The 24,805-nt window shown below is 34.4% G+C and overlaps 1 protein-coding gene across 19 annotated transcripts in view; it reads right to left on the bottom strand.

The window, feature by feature from the left end:
* Positions 1–24,805, bottom strand: part of BAZ2B (bromodomain adjacent to zinc finger domain 2B) — a 399,019-nt gene that overhangs the window by 76,780 nt on the left and 297,434 nt on the right. For 12 of the 19 annotated variants that reach the window (XM_047772695.1, XM_047772694.1, XM_047772692.1 and 9 more), the window contains 6 exons: positions 24,503–24,604; positions 12,444–12,654; positions 7,731–7,823; positions 7,568–7,629; positions 2,469–2,534; positions 327–392 (listed from right to left, as the gene is read on the bottom strand). In XM_047772695.1, coding sequence (XP_047628651.1) covers positions 327–392; positions 2,469–2,534; positions 7,568–7,629; positions 7,731–7,823; positions 12,444–12,654; positions 24,503–24,604 — 600 coding nt within the window. The remainder of the gene's footprint in view (positions 1–326; positions 393–2,468; positions 2,535–7,567; positions 7,630–7,730; positions 7,824–12,443; positions 12,655–24,502; positions 24,605–24,805) is intronic. The other 7 variants (XM_047772700.1, XM_047772697.1, XM_047772699.1 and 4 more) reach the window with 1 other exon arrangement.

The raw sequence follows: 24,805 nt of genomic DNA on the forward strand, positions 1-24,805 counted from the left end.
AACATAAATGATACGAAATAGCTTTGAAGAGATCTTACTTAACCATCAAAACTATATATAGGTATTATGCAATAGTTTGCATTTCTGATTCGGTGTCTGCTATTTAAAGAGCTCAAAGTATTACGTATAACCTATATAATGAAATCTAAAAAAATATACAATATATATAAAATAAAAGCACACATTACATACATGTCATATCTGTGCTAAATATTTTTTTAGATAGTCATTTTAAGGAGGGCTATTTTTAAATAAAATTGATACTGCTATAACATCATATAGTTTTTATTTTTGAAAAACGAAAACTGATTTTCATCTAGACTAACCTTTATTCGTTTCTCAGCTTCCAATAATTTGGCATTTGCTGCTTCTTCCTTCTTTTTCTTTTTTGCCTGTGCATGCAAAACAGGTCTCAAGTCATGCAACGGCTCACTACAACTTGAAAACAATCTGTGACTTGAAAATGGAGCTACATGCTTCACAAGTACAAAACAACATGTAACATATATGTAGACAATTATAGATTTTCCCATAGTTAACTTTATATTTAATATATTAATTTTATTTCTCATGTATAGATTAGCACTAAGATATAAAAAAATTCTTAAATTCACAAAAGTATGTCAGCTTTTATTTTCAAATTGTATTAAAAATATAAACTGTTGATATTATATTACATTGAAACAATCACAGAAAAAATTACGTAATTTTCATTTTATTTCTGATTTTTAAAAGTAAAACACGATTACTGAACAAGTGTAGAAGACGGACATTTTAACTGGTAAATAAAAGTTACTTACAGACAAAATCATAACACATTTACAAATGCACATGTCTACTTGGAGGTTTTTTTTTTTTTCAACCATCTCCGCAGCATATGGAAGTTTCTAGGGCAGGAACCAAATCTGAGCTGCAACTGCAACCTATGCCATAGCTGCAGCAAAGCTGGATCCTTAAAGCATTGCTCCAGGCCAGGGATTGAACAGGCAATGCCAAAACAGGAAATCCTACTTTGAGTTTTTTTAATACTTGAAATTTAAGATAAAGAAATTCACTACTTAGCTGATATGAATAAAACACATTAAATATGATTTTCCCAAGATAGTATTGTGGTTTAACTCAAGGTTAAAAAAAAAAAAGAATGGATTTTTTTTTTTTTAACTTTTTAGCGCCATACCCATGGCATATGGAAATTCCTAGGCTAGGGGTTGAATTGGAGCTATAGCTGCTGGCCTACACCACAGCCATAGCAATGCAGGATCTGAGCCACATCTGCAACCTACACGACAGCTCACCGCAACTCTGAATCCCCAAACCCACTGAGCGAGGCCAGGGATCAAACCCACATCCTCATGGATACGAGTCGGATTCATTTCCTTTGAGCCACAATGGGAACTCCTAGAATGGAATCTTATAATCTTATGATATACATTTTGAATATTAAGATCATGACACCAAATTTGAGCTTCATAATCTTAAAGTCATTAACTCTCTAGCAGTTTCATAACTATCTAGCAGTTATTGTCAATTTAAGATAGGAGTATTTTTGATACAGGTTTCTAAAAAAATAATTTCAAATGAGTAAGGAAATATGTATATATTTCTAGAAGAAAAAAATCCCATAACCCAGAAAATCTCAGCTATTTGAAGCCCTCAGGGAATAAACTGTTCTATATAGCAATAGTTTCTCTGAATAGCTGTGAGGTTACAATAATTTTAAACTTCAAAAGTTTATTTTCACTATTTTGGATGGAAATAATTTTGAGAAATATACCTTCTTAGACACACTATGCTAAACACAATTTGGCTTTTTCTTGATGATTTGGGGCAATTATTCTGAACATCAGTTATTATACTGTACAGTTTGATAGAGTAATGCCTTTCAATTATTAAGGTATTGAAAACTGCTTGCTATTCAACTAAAAGATTATAGATGCTTGCTAGGCTTTTGAATTCCTATATATTCTGGTTGGAGTTTTTCTATATTTTCCCTTGCAGCTATCTTGCAGCTATTACTTTTACTGATTTCAAAATACGTGCTCTAGCCTTAGTCCATCAGCTTGTGGGGAATCAGGGTGTATTGGAAACCTGAAAAACAAGCTGGTTAAACTGTTTTTACATTTAAAATTCACTTTCATGTTTTATTTTTAAATTAAAAGTAAGTACCTGACTCTAAGTCCTAATGACTTCTCTTAAAGAACACAAGTTTTAGCACATGAACTTTATGATAGCTATAACAGCTGTTCAGGGTTTTCCCTTTTTCCTTTTTTTGTCTTATTTCTGGGGTTTAGATGAGTGTGCTAAATAAGATTCATGTAAGATATTACTCCATATATTAGGCTTAAAGAGAATTTCTGATGGACATATCGATTTGTATGAGTGAGAGAACATGTAGGTAATATTTTTATTTTTCAGACTTTAAAGCATGACAATAATGAATTTAATTATATCGCATTGAAAAATTCTACCTCTAGAATTTGCTGGGCTCGAAGTTCTTTTTCCATTCTGATTTGTTGTATTCGCTTGATTTTTTCCTGTAGAAAAAATTATGATAATTTAAAATAATAAGCTAAATATCTAGATGAAAAATATTTAAGTGGAATTAAGCAATTTAAGAAAAATTAAAATAAAATTAAAATTAAAAAAGGTATCGTGCTACACAATTTTAATAGATGATTATTAACAATTTACATACTATAATTCCTTAATTCACATGGTGAATAACTTGATAATATTATACTGCTTTTAAGTGCTACAATAAGCCAAATTCAGAAATAATCCGTAACTTTTTAAAAAAAAGAATTACGATTTAACATTCTAAAGAATGAGTCACATGACATAACTGGTGTTTGCATTGTCTGAATTTAATGTACTAGCTATTGTTTTAGAAATTAATGGTCATCTAAATTTTACATTTTTTCCTTTATTTTTAAAATGATTTTTATTTTTTCCATTATAGTTGGTTTACAGTGTTCTCTCAATTTCTACTGTAGTGACCCAGTCGCACATATATATATATATACATTCTTTTTCTCACATTATGTTCCATCATGCTCCATCATAAGTGACTAGCTATAGTTCCCAGTGCTCTACAGCAGGATCTCATTGCTTATTCACTCCAAATGCTATAGTTTGATTTAAAAACATTATTTATGCTATAAGTACAATGTTAACAACTTCAAGTTCATAAACTCCTTTGAAAGTCCCAAATTGCCACTGATGATAATAACAGTTTTCAGAAAAGCAAAGCACCCAAATTTTTCTGCTTGCAAATTGCATTTGTCCTAGGATTTCCAGGGCCAACACATTTTGTACTACTGTATATTACAATGCCTGTTCCAGTTTCCAGGTGCTATACTTTGATGTTTTTAAACTTTTCTTTTTTTTGCACACTGATGTTATTGATGCCCCGCAGGGGTCTAGTGCAGGGTAATAAGATTTCTGGAATTACTCTTCTGATTTTAGAAGACTGTTCACATTCTATGATTTTGCTATTGGTGATCCTATTTTGGTTTTGAATATTAATTATAGTTTGCCAAAAATAAAAACCCAAGTGAATTTTTTATTTCCAAGTCTTAGTGAAGGTTGTACCTGACCCATATTTGAAGTATTTATTTAGATTAGAATTTGAGACCCTAAATAAAGCATACTCTTAATTTGTCTGCCTTTGTCAGTCTTATAAGGTGTTATGTTTTCATGTCAGCAGGAGTCATTTACTGTTCTTTTATGCACAGAGATAAGTATGGAATATTGCTCTTAAATACAGTCCAAAGTTCTTATCTTAACTAACCCCCGAACTGGGTACTTTACATAAAATATCTTATTAATCATAAAAAAGTTGAAATTATCTTCTTTTTACCTAAGAGAAAAGTAACATTCTTAGTAAATACTTTGCCTTAAATCAATAGTAAATACGGAGCCCTGGTCATATTCCAATGCCTTTGTTCCTTTCGCTTCATAATAATACTTCTATAAACTTCCAGAATGTTGCCTTGAGCTCTATCTGGTGATATTGGGGGAAAATATAAATCAGAAGCACATGCTACTATTTCATACTAAATCTAATGTGGACTTAAGACTGGCACTATGGGAGTTCCCACTGTGGCTCAGGGGTAACAAACCCGACTAGTATCAATGAGAATGCAGGTTCGATCCCTGGCCCTGCTCAGTGGGTTAAGGATCTGGTGTTGCCATGAACCACAGTGTAGGTTGTAAGTGTGGCTTGGATGTAGGGTTGCTGTGGCTGTGGTGTAGGCTAGCAGCTGCATCTCCAATCTGACCCCTAGCCTGGGAACTTCCTTATGCCACAGGCGTGGCCTTAAAAAGACAAAAATAAAAATTGGAGTTCCCGTCATGGCTTAGTGGTTAACGAATCCAACTAGGAACCATGAGGTTGCGGGTTCGGTCCCTGCCCTTGCTCAGTGGGTTAACGATCTGGCGTTGCCGTGAGCTGTGGTGTAGGTCGCAGATGCGGCTCGGATCCTGCATTGCTGTGGCTCTGGTGTAGGCCGGAGGCTACAGCTCCCATTAGACCCTTAGCCTGGGAACCTCCATATGCCGCGGAAGTGGCCCAAGAAATAGCAAAAAGACAAAAAAAAAAGACAAAAATTAAAATTAAAATAATAAGAAAATACAAAAATTGGCATTATATAACTATGTGAGCAGATTTATGCTATACTTTGATTTACATTGTTGGCAATAAGAAATAAGTCGGATGGTATTCTGAACTAGTCTCAGATAAATATCTTGATTAAAAATCTAAGATTAGCTCATTTGTAACAATGTTGCTGTAATATGGGGACCTCAGTGTTTTTTTAATGAACAGCAAAAACATGTATATTTAGGTGGTAGCCACTTCAAGACTTTTAGGATCACAAAACAATTTAAAGTGTTGATAACATTTGTCTTTTTTTGTTGTTGTTGTTGTTGCTATTTCTTGGACTGCTCCCGCGGCATATGGAGGTTCCCAGGCTAGGGGTTGAATCAGAGCTGTAGCCACCGGCAGAGCTGTAGCCACCGGCCTACGCCAGAGCCACAGCAACACGGGATTCGAGCCGCATCTGCAACCTACACCACAGCTCACGGCAACGCCAGATCGTTAACCCACTGAGCAAGGACAGGGACCGAACCCGCAACCTCATGGTTCCTAGTCGTATTCGTTAACAACTGCGCCACGACGGGAACTCCTAAAGTGTTGATAACATTTGATGGGTCTCTAGCCATTAGGAAATAGGACAAGCTATTTAAAAAAGAGCATAATAGAGACAATAGTATTTCACTTTAAAATGAGATATAACTTATATTTACACATCTATAATATGCAGTAAATATTTATATTTTAATAAAGGCATTCATTAGACTACATATTTAATTTTTTTTTTTTTTGGTCTTTTTGCCATTTCTTGGGCCGCTTCCGCGGCATATGGAGGTTCCCAGGCTAGGGGTCGAATCGGAGCTGTAGCCGCTGGCCTACACCAGAGCCACAGCAATGCAGGATCCGAGCTGCGTCTGGGACCTACACCACAGCTCATGGCAATGCTGGATCGTTAACCCACTGAGCAAGGCCAGGGATCGAACCTGCAACCTCACGGTTCCTAGTTGGATTCATTAACCACTGAGCCACGATGGGAACTCCAAGACTACATATTTAAAAGTCAACTTTATGGTATTTTTAGCATTGACATTTAATAAACTAAGGAAGGAATTCAAGTTTATAGTTGACTACTTTATTTTTCCTTTTTAGGGCCATGCCTGTGGCATATGGAAGTTCCCAGGCTAGAGGTCGAATCGGAGCTACAGCTGCTGGCCTACACCACAGCCACAGCAACATGGGATCCAAGCCATGTCTGCTGTCTACACCACAGCTCACGGCAATGCTGGATCCTTAACCCACTGAGCAAGGCCAGGGATGGAATCCACGTCCTCATGGATACTAGTTGGGTTCATTAACTGCTGAGCCACAATAGGAACTCCTAAAATGTTTTAAATAATAGTAGTAATCTGAATCTTCCATCTGCTTTACTGATTACAGTGCATATATGGAGACGTGAGAGCAGTTCACACATTTCCATCTTAAAGTTGAATATGTTGTCACGTAAACTTTACTTATAAGAATTTTAAAATCAAAAATTTAAATTCATCTACCTACATATAATATTGAAAACTACACACAGGAGGAATAGAGTAGATATCACAGAATGCTGGTGAAATAATGTTTTTTTCCTTTTTTGAGGTATGGTTGGCCTTCCATATCTGCAGGTTCTGCATCCGTGGATTCTACTAACCGTGGATCAAAAACGTTTGAGAAAAAAAAATTTCCAGTAAGTTCCAAAAAGCAAAACTTGAATTTGCCTTGTACTGGCAATTATTTACAAAGACTTTATATTGTATTATGTTATTATAAGTAACACAGAGATAATTTAAAGTATATAGGAGGATGTGCATAGGTTATACGCAAATACTACACCATTTTACATACACGGCTTGCATTTTGGTAGCCACAGGGGTCCTGGATTCATCCTCTGTGGATGCCAAGGGACAACTATAGTAATTTTTTAGTAACTCTGTAAGCAATACAAGCTATGGAGGCAAACTTTATTTTATTTAACTTGAATTTAATTTTTTCCAAGTATTTTACATGTTTAGAACAAGAAAGTTTTTTGGCCATGCCCGTGGCATATGGCATATAGAAGTTCCTGAGCCAAGAATCTAACCTGTGCCACGGCGGCAACGAGAGCAGTGACAAGGTCTGATCTTTAACCCACTGAGTCACCAGGGAACTCCAAGCTTTTTTTTTTCCTCCTTTTTTGGCCGCCCCACAGCATATGGATTTCCTGGGTCAGGGATCAGATCTGAGCTACAGTTGTGACCTACGCTGCAGCTGTGTTGGGCCAGGGATCAAACCTATGTCCTGGTACCATACCGATACCACCAATCCTGTGGCACCTCAGTGATAACTCTCCAAGTTTTTCTTAGTAAAATATGAATATTTAAGCTATATCCTTCATTTACTGATACAATAATTTTTTTAAGTTTGAAAGTTGTTCATGATGTCAACTTATATTCAGAGTCTATCAGAATATTAAAAGGACTTACACAGTTTTTACTGCTTGGAAATCAATTATGAAAAAAAATTGGAAGTAGAAGGCTTAGGTTTAAAAATGAGGTGAATTTTATTTTATTTTATTTTTTGTCTTTTTTTATCTTTTTAGGGCCGCACCTGCGGCACATGGAGGTTCCCAGGCTAGGGGTCTAATCGGAGCTACAGCGCTGGCCTACAGCACAGCCACTGCAATGCCAGATCCTTAACCCAATGAGTGAGGCCAAGGATCAAACCCTCAATCTCATGGTTCCTAGTTGGATCCATTTCTACTGTGCCACGATGGGAACTCCTAAAATGAGGTGAATTTTAATAATTAAAGATGACATTTTAAATGATATATAACATTAATGTGAAATTCAGTTATTTCAAAAATCAAAATGAAAATAATATACACATAGAAATACACAAATAGATCCCCTAAACAATGCCTATGTTTTAAAAATCAGTTCTACTGCATACACATACCTGTTGTTTCATAATCTTTATCTGTTCTTTTTGCTTTCGCTTCTCCTCAGCAGCCATTATTGCTGGGATGAAAAATCAAAGCACAGATATTATCAGAAAAGGAAGGAAGAGATGCTTCTTATGAATCACTCTTCAGGTTTATGCTGCCATTTAAATCACCCACCTTGTTGCTTTTTAGCTTCTTTGGCAACCCGAGCCTGTTCCTGCTTTTGCAGTTTTCTCAAAAGCTTTATTTGTGCTGCTTGTCTAGCTATTTCTGAAAAATACAAAATTTACAAGGAATGGTATTAACAACTTTACATAACTGCTAACTTAAAACAGATAACTGTGAAACCAGTATCATCAGGAAGGACCTAATTTTTAAGAAAATTGCCAAAGGTTAGATAATAAGTAGGAGAATGTCGTGATAGAAATGTCATGTTCATTTCCCCTAGAAATTGCCAAACTTTTCATCAAATATGATCCCATATACAGAACAAAAATAAAGTTTCTCTTAATCTTCATCACAGATGCTAATCAAAGTACATTTTTTTTTCACATTTCCTATAATCCTTGCTTAGTAGGAAAGTAGCTGCTAATACTTAAAAATAGTGATTCAGTTTCAGTCTTAAAAAAATCATATATATATATAAAAAGAAAAAGAACATGGAGTTCCCATTGTGGCTCAGCGGTAATGAACTGGACTAATATCCATGAGGACGCAAGTTTGATCCCTGGCCTTGCTCAGTGGGTTAAGGATCCAGCATTGCCTTGAGCTGTGGTATAGGTCGAAGATGCGGCTTGGATCCTGCATGGCTGTGGTTGTGGTGCAGGCCGGCAGCTGTAGCTCCAATTCGACCCCTAGCCTGGGAACTTCCATTGCCACAGGTTCGCCCCTAAAATGCAAACAAAAAATAACAAAAATAAAATCATAACATATCTAAAAATTAACAGCACTTTTCTCAGTGGTAAACTTTTTTAAACAGTGCGTCATATAGACTATAGCATCTCAGATCCCATGACGTATGAAATGCACAGGTGCTACCGATAGCCTCTAAAATTTGAGATGTGAATAGCATTGACCAAATAAGAAGCAGGTTTCTTTATATAGGTTGAAAGTTTTTTTTTCATATTCAAATTCTGTCAGATTCTTCTTCTATTCTTTGAGAAATTAGAGGTCTCATTTCACAATGCTTGAATGGACATTCAAAGTTTGCATCTGTTTTACCGTTCTGAATCATTCCTCAAATTAAGCACAGTTTTTCAGTCTAGTTGAGTACTTGTATGATAATAACATATAACAGAAACTTATAGAATCCTCTCAAATAACCCTCTCAAAATGTTAATGCAGAAGTCTTTTAGGAAAAAAAGGGATGAAAGTGATTCATTGTTATTTTCTTCTCTTCTGAAGAAAAAACATGCTTATTATACTACATTTACTTGTAAACATTAATAATTATTATTGAAATACTGTTATTTAACATTTATATACATCTTGAGAAAGAACAAATGTACAGAATATGATCAAATGTAAAATGATTTGCAAAATGCAACACAAAACAAGAGAGAACCATGTGGTGGAATACGAACCAATTTGAAATCAAGAAGGAGAAAAATAATTGAATAAAAGTTGAATAATTAATTTCTTTTTGCTAAAATTTAGTTAATTTTGCAAACATAAAGTTACCATTTTGGATACTAAGTATTAATGCTATTTGTGTTAGGTTTGCAAAACATGCAATAAAGAACCCACACTTTGGATATCTGTTAATTTTAAGCTTTCTTATTTTATGCAAACACTGCACATTCCCCACTATTATACATTATTCAGAAGAGGCAATGGCTTATTGACAACACTGATTTTAAAAACTCATCATGTATTGGCTGTATCTGTAAATACACTAACTTTATTTATTTATTTATTTATTTATTTATTTTATCTTTTTGCTATTTCTTGGGCCGCTCCTGCGGCATATGGAGGTTCCCAGGCTAGGGGTCGAATCGGAGCTGCAGCCACCAGCCTATACCACAGCCACAGCAACGTGGAATCCGAGCCGCATCTGCAACCTACACCACAGCTCACGGCAATGCTGGATCCTTAACCCACTGAGCAAGGGCAGGGATGGAACCTGCAACCTCATGGTTCCTCGTCAGATTCATTAACCACTGCGCCATGACGGGAACTTCTAAATATACTGACTTTTAAAAAACATTCACTAGTAACTTTTCAGGGAAGATAAAAGTCTTAATAGAAATCAAACTGAGTAACATGAAAAACAGTTAACAGACCAAGGCAGAGAAAAACATACAGCATTAAGTTACATACCAGGCAGTTAACTTACATGCCACTGGGGGAAGTGTGAATGGTGCAAACTCGTGTAGATAATATTTGCCTTCTATCTACCAAAACTGAAAATGCACATATTCTTTGATTCAGAAGTTCTATTTCTATGATTTCACACTCTAGATAGCCATATGTATAAAGAATTTGAAGATATGTATAACATGTATTTATTTCAACAGTTTGTGATAGCAAAGATCACAAAGTAGCTAAAACAGTCTTCAAAATGAAGCTAATTAAGTTAAGTATGGTGGAATCATAGTATCCATAGTATCACTTACAATTCAGCCATTAAAAGCATGGAGTTGACTTTTAAGTGATGGTACAGAAAGATGTTTAAAAAAGCAGAAAATAGCTGAATAGTATGCACACTCTAAATCATTTATTTTAGAAATCAAAAAAATATATATATAATACAACATACTATATAAGTGTGTGTGTTTGAAGGCAAGTGTGTAAAGGAGTGTATAGACACATCTCTAAATAAACTAACAAAAAACTATTAACAATGATTCCACTCATGAGTATCTTCTACAGAAAGCATCTGGCCCTATGAGCTCTTGTCATACATATTTCTCTTATAATAAAAAACAAAGGAGTTATAAAGAAATTGGTGTTATGACGCTGTTTGTAATAATGGAAATAAGTTAGACTTTTCCCCCAGAGAAAACTCATGAGAGGTAAAATCCTTTTAGTTTTTTTAACTCAGTTATTATTAAACCCCTATTTTATATTGATACATATGTTATACACATATGCCTATAAATATGACACCAACACATATACCAATATATGTATTCAAATGGCCTTCAAAAGACACCCTTCACAAGAAAGGGCTTCACAGTTATAACTAGCAGCTTAAACTCATAGCATAACTATTTTATTTTGCTCAGCTTCCTGTGTGTCAGACATAGCATGAGAACTTAATGTTAATAATTTATGTATAATTTTGAGTCATTTGAGGTTATTATGACAGTTTGTGCTCTATAGTGATATTTCCTGGTGGTCTTAAATATTTTTGAATTAAATCTATTACTTGGACCTGGAAATAATCTAAATGTCCATTGACAGATGAATGGATTAAGAAGATATGATGTTTATATATATACAAATATATTAGAAAACTAAATGTAGAACTACTATATGACACAGCAATCCCACTCCAGGACATACATCCATACAAAACTTTCACTGAAAAAGATATATGCACCCCTATGTTCAATGCAGTGCTATTCACAATAGCCAAGACATGGAAACAATCTAAGTGTCCATTGACAGATGAATGGATTTAAGATGTGGTATATATACACAATGGAAAACTACTCAGCCATAAAAAAGAACAAAACAATATCATTTGCAGCAACATGGATGGAACTAGAGACTCTCCTACTAAGTGAAGAAAGTCAGAAAGAGAAAGACAAATACCATATGATATTACTTATATCTGGAATCTAATATATAGCCACAAATGAATCTTTCCACAGAAAAGAAACTCATGGACCTAGAGAACAGACCTGTGGTTGCCAAGGGGGAAGGGGAAGGAGTGGGGTTAATAGATGCAAACTACTGCATTTGGAGTGGATAAGCAATGAGATCCTCCTGTATAGCATAGGGAACTATATCTACTCATTTGTGACGGAACATGATGGAGGATAACGTGAGAAAAAGCACATATAGGGAGTTCCCGTCATGACTCAGTGGTTAACAAATCTGACTAGGAACCATGAGGTTGCAGGTTTGATCCCTGGCCTTGCTCAGTGGGTTAACAATCCAGCGTTGCCGTGAGCTGTGGTGTAGGTTACAGACGTGGCTCGGATCCCGTGCTGCTGTGGCTGTGGTGTAGGCCATCAGTTGCAGCTCCGATTAGACCCCTAGCCTAGGAACCTCCATATGCTGCAGAAGCGGGCCTAGAAATGGCAAAATGACAAAAAAAAAAAAGCACATATATATTTATATGTTTGTGTGTTTGTGTGTGTATGTGTGTATATATATAAAACTGAGTTACTTTGCTATACAGTAGAAATTGACAGAACACTGTAAATCAACTATAATGGAAAAAATAAAAATTAAAAATTATAAAACACTAAATCTATTACTTGGGCATTTTGCAAATATCTATAATATGCCCAGACTACAGAAGAACCCAAAGACTGGGGTTACTTACATGTAATTGGAGTTCTCGGACTGAAAATCTACTCCGCAGATGCACATGTTTTGGAGTTATTTCCTTGTACCACATCAAGAAATTGGGAGCTGTTAAAATGAGAATTTCCAGAAGGCTGGCACAACCTTAGGATATGTGCCAAGTGTTTGTAGATTCCCTTTCAGTGCAAATAGGGTATATGTTGTGTTTTTATGAGCATGGTTCTTGAAAGAAGCTTACCTAACCAAAGAACTCCAATTACCAGAAGGACTCGTATTTTTTCATTTTTATTCTAACACAAGTATCTGATTCTGAGAAATTATGAGCACTGTCAATCATTTACGAGTCAAAAACACAGAAAATACTTATTTTTAATATGAGTACTACAATATAAGGTACATTATGTTTCTTACCTTGAGCTTGAAGTTTTCTTAGCAATTTGGCATCTGTGTTATCTAGAAACTCAGCACTGCCAACATTTGGAGGTCGACCCTTCCGACGTCTCATCCTAGATTCCTCTCTTGCTCGCTGTCTATCTGGATTTGGTGGTCTTCCTCTACGACCTTCCATTGCCCTGATACGGGGAATGACATCCTCTTCTTTCAAAAGACACCACTGCATTCCCTTTTAATTAACATTTTATAGAAATAATGTATTACAAAAAAATAAACAAATGATCAATGTGTCAGAAATTCTAGGCAAATTCACATACACTTTAAAATTTATAAAGCTGGTACAAACTTTAAATTTTTTAAATTAATTAATTAATTAATATATTTATTTTTCTTTTTCAGCCTCCCCCCACAGCATATGGAAGTTCCCAGGGCAAGGATCAAATCAGAGCTGGAGCTGTGACCTGCACCTCAGCTGCAGCAATGCCAGATCCTTAACCCGCAGCGCTGGGCTAGGGATCAAACCAGCATTTCCAGAGACAAGCCCCATCATTAACCCACTGCACCTCAGAAGGAACTTCAGGAATTTTATTTTTTTTAATTCAACTTATATTTCTAATTATTCATGGACTTTGGCATATTTTTGATATTAATGACTTCTATTTTAAATACATAAAGAGATTTATATCTGTTATCTATAAACATATAAGTAGTTATTTATTTTTAAATTACCATTTCTGAACTATAATGACCGTAAATTTGGTAGATATTTGGAAATATTAGTAGTGAGGTGACATCTTTATAGGTTTTTCTCATGGATTATCAGTTTAACCAAACATTAAGTTATTCAAATAACAGATGAAAGTTTCTCTTTATAGAATTATAGCTAATAAATCAAAAAGGAATGTAAGGGTTAAAATATCAGCATTTTGCAATACCTGACTAATTAATGAATCTAGGCACTGAATTTGAATGGCTGCCAATCACTAGACAGATATTAGCGTCCTCGACCCCTCCAAAATAACAATTACATCTGTTAGACTTAATTGCTATAACGTCACAGGAAAAAGAGGGTGAAAAGTGTGTGTTACATTACACAGCAAAATTCAGTCTTGAAAAGTCTACAAATTTCTTCAACAAATAAATTTCAAAAATAAAAAAAAAGCACTGGGAACTATGTCTAGTCACTTATGATGGAGCACGATAATGTGAGAAAAAAGAATGTATACATGTAGGTGTAACTGGGTCACCATGCCGTACAGTAGAAAAAAAATAATGTATTGGGGAAATAAAAAAAACAAAACTATGGGAAGATTAAAGGAGCATTAAAAGATGTATCAAATAATCCCAATGTGTGAACCTTACCTAGATACTGATTCAAACTGTTCATAAAACTATGACAGAATGGAAAATTCTGAACAATGACTATTATTTGATGATTTCAAGAAATTATTACTTAAAAGTATGATAATGTGCCATGTTATATTTATAGACAAGAGTCCTTATCTTTTAGAGATACAAATGAAAACATTTTTAGATGAAATATGATGACTATTTGCTTCAGCAAATTAGGGAAAAGTAGATGGGGGTATATGTAAAATAATTTTAGCCATGTTATAATTTCTTTTTTTTTTTTTTTGTCTTTTTGCTATTTCTTTGGGCCGCTCCTGCGACATATGGAGTTCCCAGGCTAGGGGTCGAATCGGAGCTGCAGCCACTGGCCTACGCCAGAGCCACAGCAACGCAGGATCCGAGCCGCGTCTGCGAACTACACCACAGCTCATAGCAACGCCGGATCGTTAACCCACTGAGCAAGGACAGGGATCGAACCCACAACCTCATGGTTCCTAGTCGGATTCGTTAACCACTGCGCCATGACGGGAACTCCCATATGATAATTTCTAAAGCTGATGATGAATATATGGTCCACTTCCATGTATATTTGAGATTTCACATTATAAGTCTGATGGAAACACATTCACCAGCGTAATGCTAGTATACTGTAGAAATAATCCTGTGCAGTGTATAGATAGCCCACTTTGCATTATCCTTCATATGTTGATCAAAACAAATACATTGTTGTATGTGATTAGCTGTTTTTTTTCTCTTAAAAATACATTATTATATTATTTTATAGTCCAAATCACTATTTTCAGATATAGGAAAGATACTTTTAAAATAATTGTTTTCTTAGTTCTTGTTTCTTTTTAGAAGTTTTTTAAAGAATTATTTTAGTATAAAGATTAAGAAAATGGTTTTTTTTGTTTGTTTTGGGTTTTGTTTTTTTTTTAGGGCCGCACCCATGTCTTATGGAAGTTCCCAGGCTAGGGGCTGAATCAGAGCTGCAGCTGCCAGCCTAAGCCACAGCAACACAGGATCCTTAACCCACCTAGAGAGGGCAGGGATCCAACCCACATTCTCATGGATCCTAGTCAGGTTTGTTACCACTGAGCCATGATGGGAACTCCAGGAAAATGTTTTAAACATGCTTTTTTCCTAAAAGAATCTCAAACTAGGAATTTAGCTTGAATCACTGTGAGAAATTCAAAAATCTGCAACCAAAAATAATCAAAAGTTCTTGAGTTATATTTTATGCCATGATACCTAACCTGGGGCAAGGGGGTCCATAAAATATCTCACTCCATGGGTACTAAAAAAACCCAAATATTATTCCTGCTACCACAATGTATGATAGTTACACCCAACATTCTATGCACTGTGCTTAGTTCTGAGCATTTCAAATATATTATGTACTTTAATCTTCATAATAGTACTAACCAATATGGTGGATGTTATTGTACCTCCGTTACAACTGAAGGGATTCAGGCCTAGATGAATAATTTCCTAAGGTACAGAGGTAATGAGGAAGAGAACTATGATTTGAACCCAACTGTCTCACTCTAAAACCTATGTTCTTAATCACTCTATCTACTTAATTGATGTTACAAAGATATTCTTATACTTGATAAGTGACTGATAACAATATTTAGTCATGAACGCACAGCCAATATTATGGCAGGGTAGGATTGCGACAGAAAAATAGTGATGGATATAGTTTATATCTATCTGTTTAAAGTAATATCTATACTAACTATTTTCAGTAATTTCCAATTTAAAAATAAGTTTATAAATTAATTCTGAAGAAATTAAGAATTTTTGCTGAGACTTCAATGAAGTTAATGGAAACAACAGTTGTACTAACTGCATTTTCACACCATAAACCACTAAGAAGGAAGCCATCAAAACATTTTTATGTTCACCAGTATGGGAAGCTTTTGATTAGTTTAGGTTTTCATTTTTCTATTATGCTCTAAGGCACCAAGGCGGCATGCATCACATAAATTGAAAAATATAAAAGTGACATTCGTGACACTTGGAATAGAAGAGAGCGACTAATAAAAGAGTCTGTAAAGGAATCTGCATTCAGTTTTTAAAGTATCTTAATAAAACCAACTTTTAGCCAAGATTTAAAGGGTTTGATCAATTTATCTTTTTTTATCCAGTTACAACTTTACAGTTATGTTTTATTCAGTGAGGAAAATATACCTGTGTCAAAAAATAGGAATAGAATATGTTAGTGCCCCAACTTACCAGACAAATACAGTGACATTATCATTTACAGCTCTGCCCTTGGCATTTATAAAGTAAATACTTTCTAAGGGAATTGCACATATAGAACTACATATAATATCTTTTGACTCCTGTATTTTAGAATATGAGAAATGGATTGTTAGCAATTTGAATCTTATAGTTTTAATTCACTGAGTAGCCAAAATAACTGTAGGTAAGGGGATAAAAAAGAAGTATTTTTCTTAATAAATTTTTCCTTAGGAAAAGCAAATACCATATATCACTTGATTCATATCCTATAAATTTTTTAAATTACTAGAGTTTATTTATTTCCTAATTTTAAGACTAAGATAGTAAATGGTTCCTGAAAATAATCTATCTTAACTAAGATTTAAAAGATATGGATAAAAAGAAAATAGATGATCAACATGATGGTGTCACAGGTTAAACCTCTTAAACAATTATAATTCTGCTTTCAAGAGTTAGTAATTTAATTCCTCAGCAATAACAGACTTCTGTAAATACTACAAAGAGAGAGAAGGAAAAAGGAACGTTTACGTTTTATTTCAGAAGACTGAACAAAACGTCAAGGTTAATTAATAAGTATACTATATACTATACACTGTAATGAATTATAAAAGTATCTTTTAAGACTGATTATAAAAATAGTTTTCACTATTTGAACATTTGTTGTAGTACCTACTCTGTGGAGGCATAACAATCTCTAAAGGTAAGCTAGAGACACAAACATTTTTATCTAGGACCTGAGATTCAGGCTATGCTAGTGTAAGTGATTCAAGGGCCACACCCTCAATAGTAATGAATCTGAAAAGGTTCAGAGGTTGGGACAGAAAGTTGTCTCAATTGTCCACTTAAAAAATGTGGTTGCCAAGGGGGAAGGGGAGGGAGTGGGATGGATGGGGTTCTTGGAGTTAACAGATGCAGACTATTGCCTTTGGAATGGATTAGCAATGAGAGCCTGCTGTGTAGCACTGGGAACTATGTCTGATCACTTACGATGGAGCATGATAATGTGAGAAAAGAGAATGTATGCATGTATGTGTAACTAGGTCACCATGCTGTACAGCAGGAAATTGACGGAATACTGTAAACCAGCTATAATGGAAAAAAATAAAAATCATTATATTGAAAAAAAGAATAATGATAGTCTGAGGAGTTCCCATGGTGGCTCAGCAGTAACGATCCCGACTAGTATCCACGGGACCCGGGTTTGATCCCTTGACTTGCTCAGTGGATTAAGGATCCAGTGTTGCCATGAGCTATGGTGTAGGTCGCAGACACAAACCCAGCTCGGATCCCGTGTTGCTGTGGCTGTGGTGTAGGCAGGCAGCTGTAGCTCCAATTGGACCTCTAGCCTGCAAACTTCCACATGCTGGGGGAGGGGGGGGGAGAAAAAAAAAAGATGGTCTGGATTAGGACCTGAGAATTAGAGTGAAAAGGAAAGTCTTTAGAGGAGAGGACTGGCTGGATGTGGAGGGGAGAAGTCTGAATGGAGAAAGGTGATTAAAGTTTGATCTTTAAGAAAGATGGAAAAGGGAAATGGTCGTGAGGTTTACTTCCTGCAGAAGGTTAAGACAGAGAAATAACTGAGAAAATTGGCAAATAAATTTATTGCTCTCAAGTATGTTTTACTTTAAAGACAAAATTAAACATTTATTTGAAATAAATTAGCTTTTAAATATGTTCTCTATTCAGAAATTTAAAAAAGGTACTGTGTGGGAGTTCCCGTTGTAGCTCAGCAGGTAAAGAACCCGACTAGTATCCATGAGGATGCAGGTCTGATCCCTGGCCCCACTCACTGGGTTAAGGAACTGGTGTCTCCATGAGCTGTAGATTGCAGGCATGGCTTGGATCCCACGTTGCTGGGCTGTGGTATAGACCAGGAGCTGCAGCTCCGATTCGACCCCTAGTCTGGGAACTTCCATATGCTGAGGGTATGGCCCTAAAAAGAAAAACAAAACAAAAAGAAAAGATACTGTGAAATTTAAATATGACTTTCTATTTCAACATTTCTATTATTCTTCATAAACGATACTTCTAATTACAGCTGAGCATCTCATGAGCAATTGGTTTGTTTTTATTTCATCTTATGGATGGTGGATTGTCTAATTTTAAGGAGGTTTCCCACATTTCACTGATAGCTTAAAGTCAGTTTTTGGCTTACCAGAAATATATTTAGGTCTTAGTGGGATGTTATCAAGTCTCATTTCTATTTCAATTTTATACCCTAGCTTATCTTTAACTTCTTTTGTTGCTCCCATTTTGTTCAATTTTGTATATTTGGAGGCTGATTTATTTTTTGGGGAAAGCAGCATATAAGTAAATGAAGGAAACCAGTCTAACCAAACACCAATTCATTAAATGATCTATTTACAAAGTTAATGAGGCTTTTTTTTTTTTTTTTTTTTTAAGTTTTAGTATCACCAAGACTTTGCTGCAGTGATTTCTCCTTGGATTTGCAGTTCTGGGCCACTAAGTGTCAACTCCCTCATTAACATTTGAGATGCCCACTACTTCTCAAATGCTCAATGTCTTATAAGTGAATGAATGATCCCTATTCACATTTTTCTTGGTCAAGACCTGCATCTATCACAGTTTTTGCCCTTTTTCTTTTCTTTTTTTGTCTTTTTGCCTTTTCTAGGGCCACTCCCATGGCACATGGAGGTTTCCAGGCTAGGGGTCTAATCGGAGCTATAGCCGCCAGCCTACACCACAGCCACAGCAATGTGGGATCCTAGCTGCGTCTGCAACCTACACCACAGTTCAGGGTAATGCCAGATCCTTAACCCACTGAGCAAGGGCAGGGATCGAACCTGCAACCTCATGGTTCCTAGTCAGATTTGTTAACCACTGCTCCACGAAGGGAACTCTAGTTTTTGCCTTTAGTAGTAAAATAGCTGTGGTGAATGTTTTAAATCTGGATTCAGGTATTTTGTCTGGCAATTTTAGGTTTGCTATTCATTCAGTAAATGACTATTTACCAAATTGACTTCTGATTAAATAATTTTCAGTAAATTTAACCACAGCTCAAGTAAAGTTAATTTTTTCCACTTTCTCTTTGTAAGTATACTTTCAGAATCCTTTACTTCCTAACAGTTTATTTAAAAAAACTTTTAGACTGTCATACCGAAAAGGGAATTGACCTTAGGGCACAAGCAAAGCAAGGGCATCAAATATTTTTGACAGAACTTGACATTTCACACATAATTTTTTTTTAATTTAGGGCCGCACCTTGTGGCATATGGAAGTTCCCAGGCTAGGGGTCAAATCGGAGCTGCAGCTTCCGGCCTACACCACAGCCGCATCAATGCCAGATGCGAGCTGTGTCTGTGACCAAAAATCACAGTTCACGGCAACACTGGATCCTTAACCCACTGAGTGAGGCCAGGGAAGGAACCTGTAACCTCATGGATACTAGTTGGGTTTGTTACCACTGAACCACAATGGGAATGCCTGATATTTTATATTTTAAGAAAAACATTAAAGTTGTCTTCCTGAGACAAATCAGAATTTTGCTGATTCCTTATACCTAATTCACAATTTAACATTATGTCTATTTTTAGCTATTTTATGGTACCAGAAGTAGGTAGTAAAAGCTTTATATACCATACACTTTACAACATTAGGGATTCTTATACTAAACAATAAAGTTTATTATTACACTATTATTATTATTAATCATATACTGAACAGCACTTTAACTATGTGAAAGAGAAATTATCTACATTGGGTGATAGATATCTTCTATTAAAAACAGTTGAGAAAGATGGAGACTGATACAATTGTTTCCATAATGCTAACTATGCTTTCCAGTTAACTCACAGTAGGTTACCCTCAAAGAGGTAGAACTATCAAATATCTCCTTTGCTCTCCACTTGTATTCATACAGCTGGATTCCTGGTACAGCCCCTTGCCTAGCCATCAAAAATCCTACCTGGTAGATTAGTGACATAAATTTCCAGAGTTTTAGATTTCTGGTACTGATCTTTCATGTTCTCAGTGTCCATATGCGCCCACTGCTATGTTGTATTAGGTGTGACAGTTAACAGCAGAGTTGAATTAGAACCCTGGTTGTTGACTCCCAATCTTTTGTTCTCTACTTATTTGAAATAATCACCAGCACTACAATCTTGCCAGAGACTGTGGGTTGCCTGCTTTATTGTGAAGTTTCCCCTTACTCCTTGTAAATGAAACCCTGATTTTAGCTGGTCAGCACTGTGCTTAGTGTTTTATCTTCCCCAGACAATAAGCTTCTCTAAACCAGTGATCATAACTTCTACTTCTTTTGTACTTTTCAGATTCTCTATGAACATTAGTTTTTCCTCAAAGGCAGGCTTTCAAGTAGGTTTCTGTAGTAAAATGTGTTCACAATTTTCTTTATGGAACATGCCTTTAGGGAAAATTTATGTGGGAATACATTAAGTAATACATTAAATACATTAAGTATTTGCTACAAGTATGAATTGATTAAATGACTAGGAAAAAAGGGCTCTTTTCAGTAAGAACTATATATAATTTCCTTTTCTCATGGCATTATGCCATGAAAAAGAAAAAAATATTTGAAAAAATACATCTCAAATAGAGAAAGCAACATTTTTTTATAAGCCACTTTTAACTCATTCTTTCTTTGCATCTTTCCTTGTCTTTGATTTTTTTGGCCTGAATACAGTAGACATTCATTAACTTTTGCTTGCGATCTTCTTGGTTGAAAAAAATAAACCCAATTGTTATATTTATACTCAAATGTTTTGTTTTCTATTCACAAAAATTGCTTTCCAAGGTAGATTATCATATATTTCAAAATAATCTTTGTCATTAACAATTTATTTTGAAGCCTTCAGATATTCCTAATAAAAATGTGACTACTTCACCTTTTTATCTGAGTATCATATTTAAGTAAATAAAAATTACTCAATTTTATATTTATAAAAATCTGCCTAGTTCAACCTTACTTTCCATTATTCTAACACTTGAAAACAAAATAAAATGAAAACAATGATAAGTATTAGGTTCAACCAGTTCTTTATAATGGTGATAAAGAAGTCTGTAAGAATATTTAACTTATAGTCTTGTCAGAGGGGTTTCACTAGCTAAAAGCAGTTAAAAGAATTTCATTACAAAGGTAGCCAGCCAGTATATCACGTGATTATTAAGGAGTGTTATGTTTCATTTTATTCCATGAAATCTATCATCCCTAAAATCATGATTTTTTATAGAAGTTGGCAGGAGGTATCTGATAACTAAGGACCAGCAAATATTGACAAGTAACTGATTTTATAAAACTTACCACATTTGTAGATTGAAATAAACAAAACTGATAATGAATAGATTAAAGGTTCCCCTACCCCCAGTTTCTTGTATTAACCTTATTTAAGAGCTTCTCTTTTTAATTTTTTAAAGGTAATGATTTTGACCTTTATTTAATGACAAATTTACCAAATTTCAATAAATATGAGCTCTCACACCTCTCATCATACTGTAGTAAACATAAAATTACTCAATACTTTAATAAATGTTTGCTGTTAAGACATATATGTATAATCACTGTCTTAAGCTAAGAAATATCTTGAGCCAAAATGATTAACTCATATAAAATAACCATGGCTCTCTACTGCAAATATCATCATCTCTTAAATTTCATTTGTAAAATATAGAGCATTAGAATACTGTTGCAATTTTTTGAAAAACCCTGAACAAAATTAGAACTTAATAGAACTAATATTGAAGGGGGGGGTTGTGAGTTTTAAGAGAAAGAAAGAAAATATGATGGAGAAAATATAGTTTCCAGTGCAAACGTTTTGTTAGGAGGGCGATTAAGAATATTAATAAATCTATAAATACAGCATTTCACTTGCTATCAAACAAATAAATATATGAAGCTTGGAAAACTAGCAGAAATATTTAAAATCATTATGCACAATCTCTATGCATCTGGAAAATTGAATGCTTAGCTTTATTAGCTTACAGGATCTAGATGTATTTATTTTTAAATAGGAAATTGTTTTTCATATTATATATGTAATACAAGTAGATTTTAACTATTATGAGACATACAAGAACATTGGGGGGAAAAGATCCACTGTACCACCAATCATTACATCCATTATTAAAATTCTGGCATATTTCCTTCTAGCCTTCCAATATGCATAGTTTTGTTTTTCAATATACATACAACCATCATACCATTTATACAATTTTATAAAGGCAGACATATTGTAAACACATACAGATGATCACTGCTTGGTAAGAGTGTCTTGGTCCCAAATTATATTTTTTTAAATCTTCTACAAAATTTTGGTCAAAGTATTACATATTATTGTTAATCTAACAAAAATATGTAACCTTTGTTCATTTTCATAGAAAATCATTATATAATTATACACATTTTTTAATTAACACACACATACATATTGATCATACAATGTAAAAAAAGTATATGGTTCTTCAACTATATGCATCTCGAATTAATTAACTAAACATTTTTTGATTACTTACCTTTAATCGTTGTTCTCTAAAAGTATCCTGAAAGGAATCCAACTTACTATTTTTTTTTTAACTGAGAGAAGTTCTCTAGAAATTGCTAACATTTTCCCTTAGCAGTCTGATGAAATGCTGGCAGCTTAACATATTCTGGACTTAGTAGTTCACCACATTTCCTTGGCTGGAATTGATCTCTCAACAAGACAATATGCTTTGGAAAACACTGATTATGTTTAATAAAAAGTGAATGGATGTCAAAGAACATTCTGCTCTGCCTAATGAGGCTTTATAGATTAAGCCTAATTATCACTGATACAAAACTAAAAATCCTTTATGTATTGGATAGTAATTAGCTTTCCTCACAGAATAAAATACTATTGACCTTAAAAACATAAAGATATCTTTGGCATATTTAATTAAGATAAGTATGGATTTGATAACATGAACCAAAAGATTAAAAAATGAGAATTTTAAAATACATTTACTATTGCCTTCTAATACGTTTTATAACTAAAAAACTGATCTAGTGTATGTGGAGCGTGTAAAATATCACTGAAATTCTGAGAATCTCTTTGGTGACAAATTTAGTCTAAGTTAAACATACCTTTAAGTTTATGAAAGAAAAATTTTAAAAAATCCTAGAATCTATTTCCATGATTAAGTTAAACCTCAAATGAATATATTCTGGCATTTTAGAATTACTAGTAAAGAAACAAGTGGATGTGGCCATAACTTGTTCCATAAAAAGTCATGGACAACAATGGGAAATAAGTTAATGATGAATACAAAATAACACTTGTCAGAAAAATTAGGTTCAGTTATGTCTCTGCCTGGTTGAGGTTGTGTGATCTTGGAAAACTGCCTTAATCTTTGAGCTCTTAAAATGAATCTCTTACAGAATTAGGAGGGCTTTTCTACTTCTATAACTATAAAATTAAAGGTAGGATTGTGTGGAAAAGCCTGCCTATTCACAAGAGAAAATATTAATTGCCAGAAAAAATATTTCTGTGCATTATAATGGGTAAATGATAGAAAGGTTCAATCAAAAAAGAAAATACCAACTTTGGTTGGCTAAGCATTTTAAACTTTTGCAACATTCTCATGCCTGTGATCTCATTTTAACCTCACCATGAGCCTATAAGGCAGAAATAAAATTATGACTGTCTCCATTCTGCAGATAAAGAAACTGAAAAAAAAGGGGCCTGATTTTGTTGTTTGAAATCACAAAACTATTTCATGGATTAACAAGAATCTAGGTCTCTTCACTCCACAACTAGAACCTCTTTAATGGAGCTAATAAAATAAGCATATGCAGCTAAATCTAAGTAAGAAAAAAAAGGCAAAACATCAAAGGAAACATAGGAAATAAGGTTTGCGGTGAGTTCTCTGCGATGCTTGGTGAGATTATGTACTTAACCTCAAGCTCAGAGGGAATTGTGGTGATATTTTCAGAAATATGCATAATTATTTAGAAATTCAAATTCTTGCAAAAAGCAGAAATTCCACTCACCTAATATTATGGAATTTCCCCTACCCCCATCAAAAAATTATCAAGCCTGTGACAATGGATCATGTGTTATGACATGACCAAATGCATAAGATTCTTCCAAAAACTAAGGCATATTTATTCTCTCTTGGACTGCCGTGTAACAACAGGTTTTCTCCTACTCATATTAATTTTTTAAAAAGTGTTTACCTTTCAGGGATCTAACGTTTTCCTATATTTATCATGAACATATAGATACTTTTACACCTGTATAAACTATAAAATTAATGACAGAATTAATAAATAGGAAAAAATTTACTTAAGAAATTTGAAAATAATGTCAGAGCTTCTTGTTACTAAAACAGTAAATTGAGGCCTTGTGAGTGTTTTCCACAGAGTTATATGTATAGCTATATGAATTAACTAACAAAAGGCAATGCTCTAGAGTGCAGTGAAATTTACTTCATTTAGGTTATGGTACTACTTTTTGGTTTAAAGACTGTACTTTTTAAAAAGTGGATACCTGCGGTCCATCTCTGGCTTCATAGAAGTCACCCACTCTTATTTTTGCACTGAAGCTGAAATTGTCCCTTGAGATATCCATTATTCCATTTCTGCTGAGATACTGAAAAAATCACATATTTTTCCACTTCAGGTTTTAATAATTACAACCCAGCCTTGATGTATAGCTAGCTTCAGGACACTATTGTTTTGCATATTCTATCAAGGGGCTATGGATTTATAGGAGATCAGTTTAGGTTAAGTATATTCATTAGTCTCATATAAAAGAATATTTTTTATCAAGGTACTTTATCTGAGAAAGGAG

The sequence above is a fragment of the Phacochoerus africanus genome, chromosome 3, assembly GCF_016906955.1.
Source record: "Phacochoerus africanus isolate WHEZ1 chromosome 3, ROS_Pafr_v1, whole genome shotgun sequence".
Taxonomy (NCBI): domain Eukaryota; kingdom Metazoa; phylum Chordata; class Mammalia; order Artiodactyla; family Suidae; genus Phacochoerus; species Phacochoerus africanus.